At 29.3% G+C, this 18,158-nt stretch overlaps 1 protein-coding gene across 1 annotated transcript; it reads right to left on the bottom strand.

Moving 5' to 3' along the window:
* Positions 1-16,302: 16,302 nt before the first annotated feature.
* LOC136209292 (heavy metal-associated isoprenylated plant protein 20) lies at positions 16,303-17,681 on the bottom strand. Its single transcript, XM_066000725.1, has 3 exons — positions 17,516-17,681; positions 17,369-17,444; positions 16,303-16,728 (listed from the first exon to the last, which is right to left on the bottom strand). The coding sequence occupies exons 1-3, from the start codon at positions 17,597-17,599 to the stop codon at positions 16,436-16,438; spliced, it is 453 nt and encodes a 150-aa protein (XP_065856797.1). The 5' UTR covers positions 17,600-17,681; the 3' UTR covers positions 16,303-16,435.
* Between the last annotated feature and the right edge of the window lie 477 nt (positions 17,682-18,158).

The following is an 18,158-nucleotide window of genomic DNA, read 5'->3' as shown; positions in this document are numbered from 1 at the left end:
GTAAGGTGGTCGAAGCCATGCCTTTAGCCAAAAATAACCGAGTAATGGGTTTTGGTGGAATTGGGCCCACCTCGATGATCCCGGATCATGGCCGGAGTATGACTTCCAAAAGTCCAATTAATTTATTACCGTATCAGCTAGCTAGCTGAAAAAACAGTTATAAAAAATGATGAAAACAAATCTTAGTCATTCATCACATCATGTTCCAATTATACGAATTGCTAATATAAGCAACATTAGGTTTCAAATGATAGTGACCAGGTGTGTGTAGGCTTATCGTGACCAATTGCTTGAGGTTTGAGCTGATATTGTTGATTTTACTGCTGATGAATAGTTTCATGCACAACATGTATAATTGTATTTTCCTATTTATCAAGTCGTGTCAAAAATTTACGATTCTAATATTATTTGTAGCTTGCTTTTGATATTTCTAACCAAAACTTGTTTTTTTTTAAAGCAACATTAACATTATGAACATTATGAAAATGAGTAGTTAAAATTCACCTCTAACCTCACATGAATATAATATTTTTGAGTTTCTATTATTATTGTAGAGGAAGAAAATGGTTAGAATTGGGTGAGAGAAAAAGTGAAGAAGTTGAAATAAAGGAGGGTTTAAGATATAGCAAAAACTAAAAAGTAGTTTTTGGTAAGTAGGATAATTAAAAAAGGCAACACAAAAAGTGTAACTTTTTAACTTTTTAGAGTGAGACACAATTCCCCAACACCTATCCATCATTTTAACATATTCAATACTACAATTAATAAAAAAGAAAGTGAACATTTGGGCTTAAGTAAAAGCTGTAATGGCCCTAAACCCAAAGCGAATTCTTTGAATAAACAGAGGATAATGACCACAGTACTGCACCTGCACGCAATCACACAAAAGGTAATACTCCCTATTTCTCTGCACTCTTTATTCTTTTGAAGTAAATTGAAATGGAGGATAGTAATTAAGTTTTAAAAGTTTATTTAAGAAGCCTAATTTTTTTGTAAGTAAATTGAAGGACAATAATGTTTAGAGGGTGTTTGTTTCAACTTTTCGAAGGAGCGTTTAGCGTTTCACTCCAAACCGTAGTAAATATAGTGTTTGGTTAGGTTTATATAACCGCAACGTTTAGCATTTTCTCTTAAAATTGCAGCGTTCTGGAGCGTTTCACGAAAAGCTCCTATTTGAAACTTTTCATAAACAGTTGTTTATAGTTATTTGTTATTGATAAAATTATTATTCTTATTTCCATAAAATATATTTATTCTTTAAAATTATTTATATTTCTACAACATAATTACCGAATGAATAAGGTTTTGTTGCGTTCAATAAATTTTTTATTTTTTTATATAAATTATTTTTATTAATTTGTATAACACATTTTTTATTTTATAATAGGATAAGGTGTAAAAATACTCATAACATTTATAACTACTATTTTACTCTTAACGTCTAAAATTGTGCAATTATACCCTTAATGTTGGTAGTCAAAAGTAATTTTACCCCAAACATTGACAAATTAGATCAATTTGAGAAATAATTTATCAAAATGTCTTATTGGTTATTAATATTGTCATCTACACTTCAAATGTGCACCATTTTATCATTCTTAGTAATAGATCACAAACATACGATTAGACCTGAATTTTCTTTTAGTTTACCAGGCTAACAATCGCTGATTTGGCAAAATACTCATTTATTTAATATGCATGATTTGATCCAACCTAACAATTATTTCGAAACTGAAGTAATATTAGTTAACCTTTTATTAGTACTTTGCTTATGTATATGGGTTAATAAATCACTTTAAATAAATTTAAAAAAATCTATAAATCATTTTAAATAAGTTTTAGAGATGGAACAAATGAAGAAATTTATTTATTTATTTATATATTGGCATTGACATATTAGGTTTGTGTATCTAAAAAGAGTAAAAATAGGGTGAGCTCAGCATCTCAGACAGACTGATGAAAATCGAGCGATACAATTTTGATATGATCAAATCACAACTCAATATATCTTTTTGGGACCCACTTTTTATGTTATTGTTAGTGACTGAACAAAGGCCTTTCTTGGGCCAGGGCTTCTTTCCATCCCTCAAGTTTGGCCATTCACTCGTTTTTTTCTTTGGTTTCATGAACATGTCTCGCATAATAAGTTTTTTCTTTTTTTTTTTTTTTTTTTGCGCAAATAGCATAATAAGTTCTTGAACTTTACCTATTTTAAAGATGAAGCTCCTAATCAATTATTTTTTCATATTAAGCCTTTTATCATTGATTCTGTTATAGATTTGACCCTCATTAAATTTTTTCATTTTTTGGACGGTATGAATTGTTAGGGCGACTCATCTTATTGACGTCGACAAATAAAAATAAGAATTTATTGACTAAGATAGATAAAGAGTAAAAAATAAAATAAAATTACATGAATCAATTTTCAATAGGTTCTTCCAAACTCGATCTTCTCTTCCATTTTGTGATTTTTAGCATTAAAATTACGAAATCGATATTCTCCTTTCCCAAATTCAATTAAAAAGTTAAATAAGGGTCAAATCCATAATAAAATTAATGATGAAAGACTCAATATGGAAAAATAATTGATCAGGTGACTTAATTCTTAAAATATGTAAAGTTCGCGAGCTTAAAAATTTAATTGAACAAATGATGTTATAGTATTTACTTAGACTTCCTTATATTTCACATCAAATAGAGAGAAGAGAACAGCATTCTCTCACTCAGAACTCTAAGTAATTCATGTCCACATAACCAACCAAGTATCTATTCCATTCTCTCTCTCTATAATATATAGTGACATATTAAAAAATTCTCAAGAAAGGAGAGAACACCTAAAAAAAATAAACATTAAATCTAACCCTAACATTTCAAGAAATGTACAAATTTAGCTTTAATAAGTGAAATTGTATAAATTTAACACCAACGTTTCCAAACAAGATTAATTTTATCCATACGTTAATCTAAAATTAGAAAAAACCGATTTGATTGAACTGTCACTCCAAATCTTCCAAATAGAAAAAATTACAAAACTTGGCCAAATTGGAGGCCCATTTACATATTTAGACAAATTACTCAACACATTTCATATCTAGACTATTTATTTGTGACTTTCCCACAACTTAGAAATTTCTTACTCTTTCTTCTTTCCCTCTTCTTTTCTTTCTTTATTTACGAACTCGAAGGCACCGCTAAAAATCATATTTGTGTATCTATTGTATTTCTGCTATTTCTTTCGATTGACTTTAAGGTTCTACGATTTCTTTAGTATGTTGTACGTTTTGTCTAGGATAATACTTCTCGCATATGATTTTACTTCGCATTTTTCGCAAACTGTGAAGCTTGAGCAAAATTGCGAAGGGAAATACTACTTCAGTATATGAGTTTGTTTCGCAGCTTGCGAAACTGCGAAGCAAACTCATTATGTGAAGTAGTATTTATCTTCGTAGTTTTGCAGTTTGCGAAAAATGCGAATTAGTATCTGTTGTTATTTGCCTAAAACATACACAAGTAAACAACATGTATAACAAAACATTATCAAAATTAATAACAAGATTGCAACAATAATTCAACAAGAGTTGTCTCACTATCTTTTAGGATACAACTAAACTTTAAACCCCGGTATAACCAAACGACATCAAAACAAAACATTATCAAAATTTATAACAAGATTGCAACAATAACGAGAGTCACATCACTGTCGTTTGGAATACAACTAAACCCTAAACTAAGTACTTTTCTGGTGACCAGTTCTTGGATCAGTAAGTAGACGAGGCTCATTGTAGAAAGTTTGAAGTTGATTAGTGAATATACCAGGGGTATGCCTTCCATCAATGGCATGAGCACCAATGTACTACCCTAAACCCCAAACCTAAAAAGTCAACATTTTCTCTTTAGTTAATTTGGTCTTCACTTTTTTCATCACATCTCAATCTCCCTCACTGTGATTAATGTCTTTATATTCAACTTAAATGGATACTTAAATTTGATGCCTTTGTATTCAACTTTCACAAAAATGTAGTCATTTTAAAGAAATAATGAAAGAAACACTTCGCGGTAAGTAAAACTGCAAAGCCTGTGAAGTCGTTTTTTGGAAAAAAAAATGGCGTCCATACTATCATTTTGAACTATCTCTAAGTTTCATTTCGTAAAATAGAGCTAAAAAACGAAAAAGCACAACTAAACATAAACAAAGATCGCACAAACAGATAATTCAAAAATATAAAACCCTAAAAACATTGGAATCACAGAAGATTCTTACATTCTTTCTGCCTTTTACCATTGAAACCGACAATAAACATATGATAAATGCAGATTAAACCGTTTCTGCAAAGAAAATAGTGCCTTTGAGTTCGCATAAGAAGAAAGAAACCAGGAGAGGAAGAAGAAACAATAAGATGAAGAACGATGCTTTCGATTCGCACAAGAAGAAAGAAACCAAGAGAGGAAGAAGAAAGAGGAAGATGAAAGGATGCATTCGGTTTGCACAATAAGAAAGTAAGGAATAGATGAAGATGAAACGATTAGGGTATTTTAGGAAAGTCACAAATAAATAGTCTAGATATGTAATATGTTAGATAATTAGTCTAAATATGTAAATAGATCTCTAAATTGATCGAGTTTTGTAATTTTCTCTTTCCAAATATCAATTATGTCTAAGATATTTAGTTTATTACTAACGAAATTATAAAACTATGTTAAAATGGTAAAACCTAAATCTGCTACATATAAATTAATCATAAATTTTGTTGTCAAAATGTCTAAAATACTTACTGTGTAATTAATATAGTAACAAATAAACCAACAAATTTTTTTACTATACATTGTTTTTTGTCTGTCTATTTATGCAAAAAAAATAACAGTTAAAAGTCTTTTTTTTTTTGTCAAAAGGACTAAAAGGTAAACGTGACAAAGGATAAAGACCTTATAATGTGTTTTTTTCAAAATAGACGGACTAAACAATGTATTAAATAAAAAATAAGGAACTAATAATTTATTTACCCATGTCTTATTATAGTTAAACAAATCCTATATAGTTGCATTTATGATATTACATTTTATTTTTATAATATATTTAATTAGTATTTTTTTATACATAGTGGAATCCCGGTTGTGGTTCCGCCACTAATTAGCATCAAACAAAATCAAAATCAAAATTAAAATTCCACAATAGGACACAACACAAAAGCTACTAAAATTAAATATGTAAGGTTATGTGACAAAAAAGAAAATAATATGTTTCGAAATTTCTAATGTCTAAATTATATCCGTCTGTAAAAAAAACTTATGAATTAATGATTAACAAGAAAAAATAGACCTTTCGAGCAAATACATTGCATTAAGAAATCTTTACTCCTGACTCAATAATGCGATTAACACTGTTTGCTTATGGTTTGTTGTTGGAAAAAACTGTTTTTTCAAAAAGCATGACAAACAAGAGATCATTAACCAAAAATTTAAATTAAAACTCTTCATTTTGAAGTGAAAAGGCAAATATGAAGCTAAAAAGAAACAACAAAACATCCTGATTATTCATAAATAGCAATTTATTCTTCATGTCTCTTCTTGGAGACTCACTTTTCAAAACCCAAATAATATATATGGAAACTCTAATTTGTTTCAACTCTGGTTGAAATGTATTTTTGACACGTTTTTAAGGTTATATATATAATATATATATATTTTTTATATTAAATTATTTTATATTATTATTATTATTATTATTTTAAAAAATTTGCGCAATGCGCTTACATTAAAAAAGTTATTTTATATTATTATTTGATAGTAGATATAATATTAATATGTATTTTAATTGCATTTATATAAAAAAACACAAAAAAAAAACAAAAAAACAAATTCTACCAATCAACAACTATTCACCTATTAATCTTGAAAAAAAAAACTATCCATCCAACTAGCTGCTAACAGTTTTTTAAAAATAATTAATCAATTAACCATACAATGAGTGAATATGGGACTTGATATCAAATTATTGACACGATGCTTCACATCATCACACATACATGACATAAGACGTCACATATATATTTTTGCTTCTAAAACTTCATCATCTCTTATTATTATTACTAGACAAAAACCCGTGGATTGCTAACTAATTCATCGCTAGATGGGCAGCATTTTCTAGCTTAAATACAAAGCTGTGTTAGCTAGGACTGCATTTCCATCTTTAACAGAAAGATGTGCAAACTCTTTCGAAACTTTTATATAATTTAGATAAATAAATAAATTGACATATTTATTTTTAAGTAATTTTATATCATGCTATGAGAAATTTGTATATTATGTATATTTGAAATTAATATATATTTTTTATTAATAATTCAAATCAAATCAAATTAATTTTGAAAATAATTGATTAATTTTTTTTATAGAATTTTAACTAAAGGTGAATGATTTATTTATTTTTAAAACATTCAATGATTTATACTTTTTATAATTTTAATATATTTTCATATTTTCTTATAACTGGAATTCTATGAAACAATAATAATAAAATAGGAGATTAATCAAGAAATATATTAGAATATAATAAAAAAACCAAAAATTGAATTAGACTACAATTAAAATTAAATATTATGTCTATGATACAAAAGAATTACAATCTATGTTAAACAAAAATCGAATTAAACTACAATTAAAATTAAATATTATATCTACGATACAAAAGAATTACAATCTATGTTCAAATGGAAGCAACATCAATATTATGCTATAAACTATTATCATCAATACTTTTCTAATGTTGCACATGAAGAAACGTTATCAATTCTATGTAACATATAAAAAAATAAAATTCATAAGAATTAGTCACAAATTCATATTGATGATAATCATTTTACTTGATGGAATTTCATGATCACCAAGTATTCGAATTCAATTATTCATTATAATACAATAACCAAATATATCCAATTGAATCAGCTTAAGGTGATGATTTGTCCTATTTTTTATCTCGTAATATCTGATCAAGACATTCAATCAATTTGATCTTCATTTCACTCTATAGAATATCAGTCACGCTCGCAGATATCACTTATTTGACTTTATTAATATTTTCTAATAAGTATATAATATTATGTAGATTTATCAACACCGTATAGCGTCCCTGTGAGGCCCCGTTGTGTTCGGTCGGGGGCACTCCGATACCAAAATCAGTAATGTTGTTGAGAATAAACTGTAATCACAAGTAGGGTTTTGATAATGTGTACCTTTTGACACCTTACTACTGGGATATTTATATACGTTTGAGTGATAACCGTAATAACACACTTTTAATGCCTTTAACGAAGTGTAATACCTTTTTAATGCACTTTAACTCTGATTCTAACCTCCGAGTTGTTATTGCCTTTAAGGTATCATTAATGTTCATTTAATGATGGTGAACCCGCCTTATACCAGCTTAGCGCCTTATCTTGGCGAATCGTCTTGTGTGACGGATCTCGTATCCTTCTACCTGGCGGATCTCAGGATGACCCCAAGGTGCGCCACCATATTTCCAGCAGTACGCCATATATACTAAGGAAGCGGATCTCATCATGTCATTTCTCCTTTTCGGTCCTCCCAGCCTGATCCTTTGTATTTCATGGCGGATGTTATCATTATATATTCTTGAATTTCGTAAGCAAGAAAAACAAACAAAAGAATAGAAAATAAAAATGAATGGACAAAAAAGATAATTAGGAGAGAACTATCTTCCTCTCGTTTTTTTTCGAAAATAAGAGAGAATGTAAGATATAAGCATATAAAGAGGAGAGTGGAAATATTTTTTGCGGCTTAAAGCACTTTTTGGCCCCTGACCTATCCAAAATTTATGCATTTGGCCCCTGATCTATTATTTGGTCACATTTGGCCCCTGACCTATCAAATTAGATAAAATTCAACCCATATTGAATGGAAAATTAACAACAGTCACCAATACAAAAACGACACATGGCATTAAATAAAATTAATTTTCAACTAGAGATGGCAACAGTAAATATTTTACATAGTAAAAAAATCCTAAAAACTTTTTCTAGTGTTCCGATAGAATGAAAATTAATTTTATGTATGTGTCATGTGTCATTTTTGTATTGGTTACTGCTTTAATTTTCCATCGCATTTAATTTTTCATTCAATATGGGTTGGATTTTATCTAATTTGATAGGTCAGTGGCCAAATATGACTAAATAATAGGTCAGGGGCCAAATAAATAAATTTTGGATAGGTCAGGGGCCAAAAAGTGTTTTAAGCCTATTTTTTGCCCATTAATTAAATTTTTTTATTTTTTATTAATGAAGTATTAAGTCAATAAATTAATTTTAGTTAAATAGAATTAAATCGCAATTGTAACCACTCAGTAAAAAAAAACGTTTTATAATTAATATGTGAAATTGATTCTATTAATTAGAATCATTATGCTCAACATTTGAGAATTTGAAGATATTCAAATAATAATATTTTTTAATTAATATTTTTCAACAACTTGTCTTATGCTCATGTTTCATTTTCATCTGTTAAAAACTCTTAAAATACTAACAATTTTGTACAAACCACAATATAATAGTTAAAAACTATATAACCAATGTTGTAAAAACAATTATCTTAATATCCTATAGTTAATGTACATTTTTTGGATTTTGAGCATCAAAATTATTTACCTTCATTTTGAATTCGTATCTGGCATAATCCAAATTTTTTGAGAATAAACATCTTATCAAATGTATTAGACGCTTACAATCTCTTTGTCGAGAGAACTGAGAAAAAATAACTCCTTGATAATAATAATAATAATAATAATAATAATAATAATAATGATATAACATAATTTATAATTAAAATAAACTTCATTGTAAGTATAATATTTCAATACCTCTTCAATATTTTCTTCAATATGTCTCAAACTTCAATGAACAACTATTGTGTGAAACTTTATATCTATTTGTACTAAAATGCATGAAAATAAAAAATACAATCCATATTGGTTAGATAAACTCAAACTAAAAAAATGAGTGGATTGCAACAGGTTCCGAATTAGAAAAATTAATTTAACTTCAATTAAAGCTAACAATTGAGTTCATATAAAGTCGAAAATCTAAATTTTAGTTAGATTTAACAATCGAAACGATAACACCTATCAACATATACTAAAAAAGAAAGCAAATATACAAAATTTTTAGTTTATTCATTTTGAAAAATAAAAGATAAATAAAAAGAAAACATGGATAAGGTAGCGAGAGGTATGGAACCTGAGTAACGACAGAAGTGGAATTTCATCTCTGAAATATGAAACTATAATAACTATTGTTTAATAAAAATAATAAAAAAAACAACACAATTGAGAACAAAAATAACTATAACATATGAAAAAAAAATCGACTAATTACCTCGAGAAACATAAGAATTTATTGTAATTTTTGACACCTTTGTGTTTCCCGATTTTAGTTGTCCATGAATCTTCTATTTCTATCGAATTTCTTCAATTGGAGATATCAGTTTGAAAAAAAAAAGACAAATAAAAAAGAAAACATGGATAAGGTAGCGATAGGTATAGAACCTGGGTAACGACAGAAATGGATCTGAAAGATGAAACTATAACAACTATTGTTTAATAAAAATATAACAACATAATTGAGAACAAAATAACTACAACATATGAAAAAAATCGAATAATTACCTTCAGAAATATAATACTATCTATCATGATCAATGAATATAATGGTGGAATACTATCTATCAAGCTTTATATAGAAGTTTATTTGTGGCTTTTGGATTTCCTTTTGCTTTGTGTTTTTTCATCTTCCTGTAACTCTTACTTTCTTTTATTATTTTAATTAATGAGTTAGTAATTGTTTAATATATTATAAATATAAATTTGTTATTTTTAATTAATTAAATCTTTTTAATTTTGATTTTTTACTACGTTGACAACTCATCAAAAATGCCTCTAAAATAATTCTCCTCATTTCTCTCCGCTTCCGCTATTATATATATATATAGTATAGATTCAATTAACAATTCCTACTCATTTCGAAATCCAAATGCAATTATCATATTAAGTTTTAAACACGAATAATTAATTAAATAATGTTTATGGAAATAGCACGTTATTGAGTTGTTTGCCCAGAATTGGAGATTCAATTAGCAAGTTTGATTTTGAAACACGTGTCGAGTGCTCTGATGGTTGGAGTTCTTATCTTGCTATGCTATATCAAATACCAAATGACATGGACATATCTATATGTGTGTGAAATATGTCATATGGAATTCCAACTTAAACAAACAATACTCAATCAAGTACAATCCAATCTATGTTTGATACCAATTATGTTCTCGGTAACTAACTACTACTCAAATTTAACTTTTTGGCTTAATACATCATTTGCCCCCTTCAACTTGTTTAAAAAGGTTGATTGACCCCCTCAATTTTCAAAGTGTTTCGATAGTCCCGAACTTGCATAAAATGTTCAGTTAACCTCCTGAACTTGCGTAAAATGTAATCAATTAATCACCCGGTCGTAAAAATATAAGTTAAATGCGGAAAATGTATTCCACGAGTCTTAAAAAAGTAAAACAGCCAAAATCGGAGTATACAATTCTAATATTAAAGAAAACAAGTTATATAGTTGAACAAGCAATAACTTCATTTTTAATCTATTTTTTAATTATGTAATAACATTCTAAGATGAGTGGAATACATCTTCCGTATTTAACTTACTTTTTTAAGCCGAGTGATCAATTGATTACATTTTACGTAAGTCTAGGGGTTAACTGAACATTTTATGCAAGTTCAGGGGGCTATCGAAGCACTTTGAAAGTTCAGGAGACCAATCAACCTTTTTGGACAATTTCATGAATCAACCTTTTTGGACAATTTCATGAGGCAAATGATGTATTAAACCTTTTTATATATATATATATCCATCTATTGAGAGCATTTATGATCCTTAGCCATCTATTTAGAAAACTCATATTAATTTTTCTAATTAGTGCACGCAATTAGGGATCTAAACAGGACAATTAGGAATTTAAACGGAGCATGATGGGGTGAGGAATGCATTTCCCATCCTCGCTTCCCGACTAGCCGGAGATTCTCCATCCTCATCCTCATCCGCATATATCTCTATCCTCACGAGCTAAACGGAGACAAACTTATCCTCATCCTCGTCCCCATGGAGATCTCCATTTTCCATTTACAGATGTTCCAAAAACGTTATATACATTCCACATTTCTCATTCTTTGCGGGGAGTCACCGTTTATGTTTAAAAAAATCAACAAAAACAAAAACATTTAAGAAACAGTGACTAATAATACCAAGTATTAACAATCATTCTCAAATTTTTCAAATCATAAAAAACTAAAAATTAAAAACAATCAACCACCTAATTAAAATGTACTTAAATCATCCAAGAAAATCAATTCTCACATGAAATAATCGGAGATCCTCATCGGGAATCAACGGAGCGGGAACGGAGATCCCTGTAGGGCGGGAATACCTTTCCCCATCCCCGTCACGGAGGACAAAATTATCCTTGTCCCATGGGGATCGTCATCGGAGATTCCTCGTCTCCGTCGGGACGGAGAATCCCCTCCCCATTTACATCCCTACACGCACTAATTTAAGTACAATTCCCTCATACAAACTCCTCTTTTTACAGGTATGTGGTTATTCTCTTGCCTCGAGATGTGAACTGTATAAATGCCATATTGAATCAATTGATCATCTTTTCGTCACATGCACTGTGTTGAATAGTCTGTGGAATGTTGTCTTCTCTGTTTTCAGCATACACCGTAGTAGTTTATTGACCTTTGAGAATCTTTTTTGGGAGATTAGAGCTGTTTGTTTGCATATTTCGATGAGAAAATGGTGGAATTTGGCTGCTATAACTGCTGTTTGGTACATTTGGTACATCAGGAATTTGGCTATTTTTGAAAATGATCTCCCTTCAATCCAATTCCTTCAGAATCGACTGCACTTTGACATTCAGGAACCAAAATGGATTGTCAATCTGCGGAGCCATGCTAGGCCTCCGACGGACCCTATCATTGTTTGATGGTGTCCGCCGCCGACGGGTTGGATAAAGGTTAATACCGACGGAGCGGCGGACGGTGCGCCTGATATCACCGGAGCTGGTGGGATTTTCAGAAATTCTCGAGGGTTTGCTATTGGCTGCTATGCTATTAACCTCCATAGTTCCTATGCGTACATTGCCGAGCTGACTGCTATTATTTTCGCAGTAGAATCTGCCTGGGAACGGGAGTGGCACAATCTTTGGATTGAATCGGATTCTGCATATGCGGTTGATTTGCTAAACAGAAAGTCTATCATGGCTCCTTGGAAAATTAGACAAGACCGGATTCAGTGTTTAGCTAGATTCACGAATATGAATTGCAGAATCTCTCATATCTATCGGGAGGGCAATCAAGCGGCGGATCAACATGCCCGCTTTGGCAAATCGACAACTGCTCTTACATGGTGGCACTCGACTCCTCATTTTTGTCAATCGTCTATTTTTGACGACCTTTGTAATGTTGCTCATGTTCGTTTTCCTTAATTTTTCTGCTTTGAACCTTCTTATTTTTCTTTCCCCCTTTTGTAATTTTCCTTTTTTAATTAATAATATTTCGGGTTGATTTGGTGTGCTAGGGGTGCCAACCTAGTTGGAATGTCTAGCCACTTAATCGCGTCCCAATCTTTCATGCAAAAAATTAAGAAAATAATTGATTAATTAAATAAAAATTATTAATTGAATAATAAGTATTAATTGAATAAATATTTTAATTTGAAACAATTCTCAAAATCGATTTTTTAAAGTATTTAAAACTAAAAAATATGATAACTAAATATATTAGGTGTAAAAAAAAAAAAAATCACAGACACAGACATGCATCTTAGGCTTTGTTTAGTTAAGGGTAAGTGAAAGTAAAGTAGGATAAGTGTATGAGAGTAAATTTGTTTGTTTTAAGATATAATTGAGAAGTAGAGTAAGTGAGGGTAGGTGAGGGTAATTAACCCAAATTGGGGCAAGGCAGGCTAATTAATAACAAATTTCCAAAATCATCCTTCTTTCTTCTATTTTATTTCCAGAACAAATCCTATAAATATTTTCATTTCCATAACAAATCCAACGTGGGTCTTAATAAAAATAATTGCTCTTGTTCTACTCCTGAGTGTCTTTTCCTGGTTATTAAAAATGCTTAATAAAATAAACTTATTATAGGTAATGCTTAATAATTTGATAGTATTTATTTTCTTAAAAAATTGATATTTATTTTTTGATAGTATTTATCATGTCTATTTATTACGTAATAATAGAATAATAATTAGCAAAATTATAATAATTAGCAAAATTAATATATAGTAATCTAATTAACTTTAGTTAGAATTAATTTAGTTCATAAAAAAATAAAGTTATAAGAATAAGGATATAAGAGTAATTTGCATATAACCTTACCTTACTTTATCTTCAAACCAAATACAATTACATTATTAAACAATCACTTATCTTACCTTCTATCCAAATATAGATTATTTTATAAACATCACTTACTCCATCTTACTTACTCCATCTTACTTTACCATACTTTAATGACATCTCATTCAAACAAGGCTTTAATAACTAAGTAAATTTGATCGTAAGGTGAATATATGTAATGAGATCTCAATAATTAGTATTAGTAATAATAAAAAATCTATGTCTCTATGATGTAGATTGTATTGGATATTTGGTAATAATAAGGAGAGTTAATGTTTTGCTTTTTCTAATTCTTTATTTTTCTTTGTTTTCCATTGCAGGCTCCTTAATTAGCCCTTTTACCTAAGAAAAAAATAAAAAATTCTAGGTTAAACAATTACGAAAGTTGTTATCTACATACGGGTTGGAACCCATCCTTTTAAGAGAAACTATAATTTTTTTTTTTTTTGTTAGCAAACCTAACAAAAGAAAAAAGTAAACTATATATATATCCAGTATGAATTTAGGATATGCATACTTTTATTATTAAAATCAATAATATTGCTGGATGAATGATTGAATTTGATGAATAATTAATAAATCAATGAAAAGAATGTTTGTTCTTTTGGGGGAAGCTTCTCTCCTCCTAAGTGCTAATCCTGTCCTACAAAATTATATTCTATTCATTTTATTTGGAAATAACCACTAATTCAGGATATAATAGATCCTCAATTTTCAGCATTATACGGAAGTCAATATCTTGCTTTAACATTTCATCTTTGTATTTATTAATTTATGATCCCCAATACATTAGTGCTATACTTAATCATGACCTCCACTCCACTCCACTCTACTCCCATAAATATATATATATATAGACGGTGGCCAACACAAGATTACTTGGTTGGGGGCCGATTTTATACGTGTATTCGAAAAAAATTACTCAATCGAATTTGTTTTTTTTTTATATATGTGTTATAATTTGAATGATCAAGAACCAATTTTAAGTATTAATGTACAATTTCTCAAATTAAGCTAGATTTCGTTTAATAGTCCTAATATGTAAAAAAAAGGATTTAGGGAGGGCTGAACATATAAAAAAATTAAAATTTTTGATTTCAGATGGCCTACCAGGCTAAAAAAAATTAATAATTTGGATTTATGGAGACCTAATAGGCTAAAAAATTAGAAATTTGGATTTAAAAAAACCTAACAGGCTAAAAAAAATTAGAAATTTGGATTTAGGGAGTATCTAATAGGTCTAAAATATTAAAATTTTAAATTTTGGACAAGCCTAACACGTAATGAGATATATTCATTTTTTTTATTAGTTCAATGCTAGTTTCTAAAAAAAATTATAATATTTTTACATTTTTTTTAGTTTTAAAATTTAATTTAGAAATAAGTTGTTTGAGTCTCAAAAATAATAAATTAATTTTTTTTAAATAAAAAATACATAATGAAAATGAGTTCAAAAGTGTTATAAAAATAAATAAATTAATTAATAATGGTAACATAGTTTTATAATTATTGAAAAATAAAATTTAAATAATTTCTAAAATAAATTGATGTTGGGGGGAATTGAACTTATGACCTTTTAAAAAGAAGCAAATGTTTTTAACAATCTCATCTACCTTTAAACAATAAAATATTACTACATAGAGTCTATATAGACTAATATTAGGAGGGCCGAAACTCCATGTCGCTGACCCTATATATAGAACATATCTCCCCAATAAATTTATGGTCATCCAAAAAAATAAGAACATGTGTAGTTTACCAACCAGCGAGTAGCTTTATTGCCTTCCCTGTAAGAACACAAAAATTGAATACTCCAATCTCTGTCTCAAAAGGTTCCACATCGGTTAATAACCCAAAAGAAAAAAAATACAAGATGTATCTCAACTAAAGCAGTCCTGAACGTAGAACAACTTGAGAATTCAACTCAACCACCACATTTTTGTACGTCTATCTTAAGCTAATCTGAGCTAAAATTACAGACCTCAAAGCTCTGCCAGAGAGGACGCACGCACACTAATATTCCCTAGAGTTGTTAAGTGTATTTTGTATTATTTAAAGGGATCTTGTCGTATATTATCTTTCTCTTTAAAAGTCATGTTCATTAGTTAAATTATTTTTATGATGTGGACTGTGGATTGAATCAAAGCGTAATGTATTCTGAAACAAAACAAATTTTATAGAAAGCTATATATTATTGTTGAGAATAGTATTTTCACATAACCTAGAAAAGTCAGAAATTAATAATATATATGTAGTTCTAAAAAAATCAGTAAGTTATTTATATATTTTGGATTATATGCTAGAGATGTTTTCCCCTTTCTATCTATAAAATTGGACTACAGCTATACGTCCAAATCGTATCAATGTACAGTAAAAAATAAAGGCTGAGCTTTGACCTAATATATGTCTAGAATCCAAAAAAATGGATTTCATATATTATATATTTAAATATAAGTAAAATAAGGGTGTTGCTATTTATCATCCTAAATTACTAGTTACCGTTTTCTATTAGATAATTTTATCCTTTTCATTTTTTATTTTAAAAATTGGGAATGGCTAAGCGGTCACAAAAACTGCCTGGCCAATGACGCCAAGCGTTTTTCGTGGTCAGACGGTTTCCGTGATCGCCTAAGGAAATAACGTATATTTTCACTAGAAATATACTTCTTCCGATTTCTCTGACTAGTAATCATCAATTTTCGGAGTTTTTAGATTGTAACTTATTAATTATTTTCAGAATTTCAGTTTTGATTGGAAAAGAGAAACCATTCACAGTTTTTGAAAGAAAAATATGAAAAGAGCAAAATTATCCGATAAGAGTGGTAAATAGCAACTTACAGAAATAAAGCCATTTATATATATTAAGCATAGTAAAAATACATAAATTAATCTACTTCTCTTTGTCACAAAACATAGCTACAATATTACATATACATCCGAAAAGAAAAGTTGAAATGGTCTATTACATAATAGAACAAGCATGAGGGTTATCATCACTGAACAAGTTAGTGAACTTCTCATCTGCTGCATTTGGGCTTGGAAGTGCTTGATACACATTTTTCACATAACCAGAAGGTGCTTTCTTATCATAGGCTTGAGCTACATATGGATATGCTACTAAATTGTATGGAACATATGGCCATAACTCAGCCCTCTTCCCTGTGCTCTTCACTTTCTTTAGTACCTTGTTTGGCTCTACATACCCACTCACTGTTACTTTGCTTTGCTTTCTGTTCACATCCACTGATTTCACTCCTACCAATTCATTAAATCTGTGCAATTAGTTCCCAACAATAATAATTAAGTATCTAATAGAGGTAACTAGATTAGCCAATTGGCTCATTCACAATCTTTAGTTTTTGGTTTGCTGCATTTATGGTTACAAATTGATTGATGTCTTTTTCTTCTCAATAAATTTAAATAGTGGTTGGAAAAAAAATCTAAACTATGACTTTTGCTTACTTCAGAGAATGAAAAGGAAAAGAAAAATGGTATCTGGCAAAATTAATGATGTCAGGTTCTGTAATTGTACTTGTTATCAATAAAAGAAGTGATTCTACACTCCATAATATGAGGAACCCTTCTTCTTTGACTCATTTTTTGGTCTTTTTGTTTTTCTTTATATGAAATATTTCCATAGCTACATGACAAACAAGAAGACACAAAAAAGTTTAAAAGAAACAGATTATGATCTAGCTTATTTTTGAATTTTGACTGCAAATAGTAGAAGAAAAGTGTTTGGTTTTCAAAAGGAAAGCAGGAAGAAGCTAAACATTAATTACATGTAAATAGCTGAACCTATATCCTAAGAGGATTCTCAGACTATTTTAAGGCTTTTGGTAGTTGGTTAAATGATAAAAAGTTAAGAAAAGAAGAAAGGGAAAGGGAAAGAAACCTTTGATGTTGGTAACAGCATGTTTAACTCTCCTTTCACAGCCATCACAGTCCATTTTCACTTTGATTTCAACAGTCTGAAAACACAACAAAGTTAATCCAACAAACAACACCAGGAAAAGGGAAAAATATTAAGGATAGTGCATACCTGCAATGGCTTTCGCTTCCTCTTCCTTTTAGCATTGGCAAATAAATCAGAGATGTAATCAGAGAGATTGTCCAAAGCACCCATATTGCTTGCTTAGACAGAGATGTAGCTGCCTTCTTTCTTGGTATATATATATAAGGTAAGAAGTATGATTGGTTTGAAGGGTGTAAATGCAAGTTGTTTCTAACATTAAATATTAAAATGATAGTGATAATGACTTTTGTTATTTCTAAATCATTCATGCCATTTCTAAAGAATAAATATCCTGCCGCACAAAACTAATATATATTATTATTATAATTATTTTGGGTACCAAAAACATTCAAAAGAAAAAGAAAGAAAAGATGAAATCTATATAGTGGTAATGGGGTGGGGAGGTGTACGTTTTCTTTAGCCGGAAGAAAAGGAAGCTGTTTTGGAGTTATAATTAGTGATTGGTTGTACAGTGGCCTACTCTTCTTTTATTACTACAATACAAACAATGGACTTGACTTAAACTTGACCAATCATATCAATTATTGGACATTTCCCATATATAATATGCTTGCATAATTCATTCCAGAGAAATTTACGGAACACCGATTAATACCCATCATTTTGAGTCCATCCTACTGCTGTCAATCACTACGGTGGTTCGCAAACT

The sequence above is a fragment of the Euphorbia lathyris genome, chromosome 10 (genome assembly GCF_963576675.1).
Source record: "Euphorbia lathyris chromosome 10, ddEupLath1.1, whole genome shotgun sequence".
Lineage (NCBI taxonomy): Eukaryota > Viridiplantae > Streptophyta > Magnoliopsida > Malpighiales > Euphorbiaceae > Euphorbia > Euphorbia lathyris.
This window is presented reverse-complemented; position numbering and strand designations above follow the sequence as displayed.

What these genes read in the sequence shown, in the direction of transcription:
- LOC136209292 (XM_066000725.1), bottom strand. Translation starts at nt 17,599, where the DNA reads ATGGGTGCTTTGGACAATCTCTCTGATTACATCTCTGATTTATTTGCC. An exon ending in GGAAGCGAAAGCCATTGCAG is followed by an intron (nt 17,445 to 17,515) that starts GTATGCACTATC and finishes TTGTGTTTTCAG; the next exon opens with ACTGTTGAAATCAAAGTGAA. An exon ending in TGCTGTTACCAACATCAAAG is followed by an intron (nt 16,729 to 17,368) that starts GTTTCTTTCCCT and finishes ATGAATTGGTAG; the next exon opens with GAGTGAAATCAGTGGATGTG.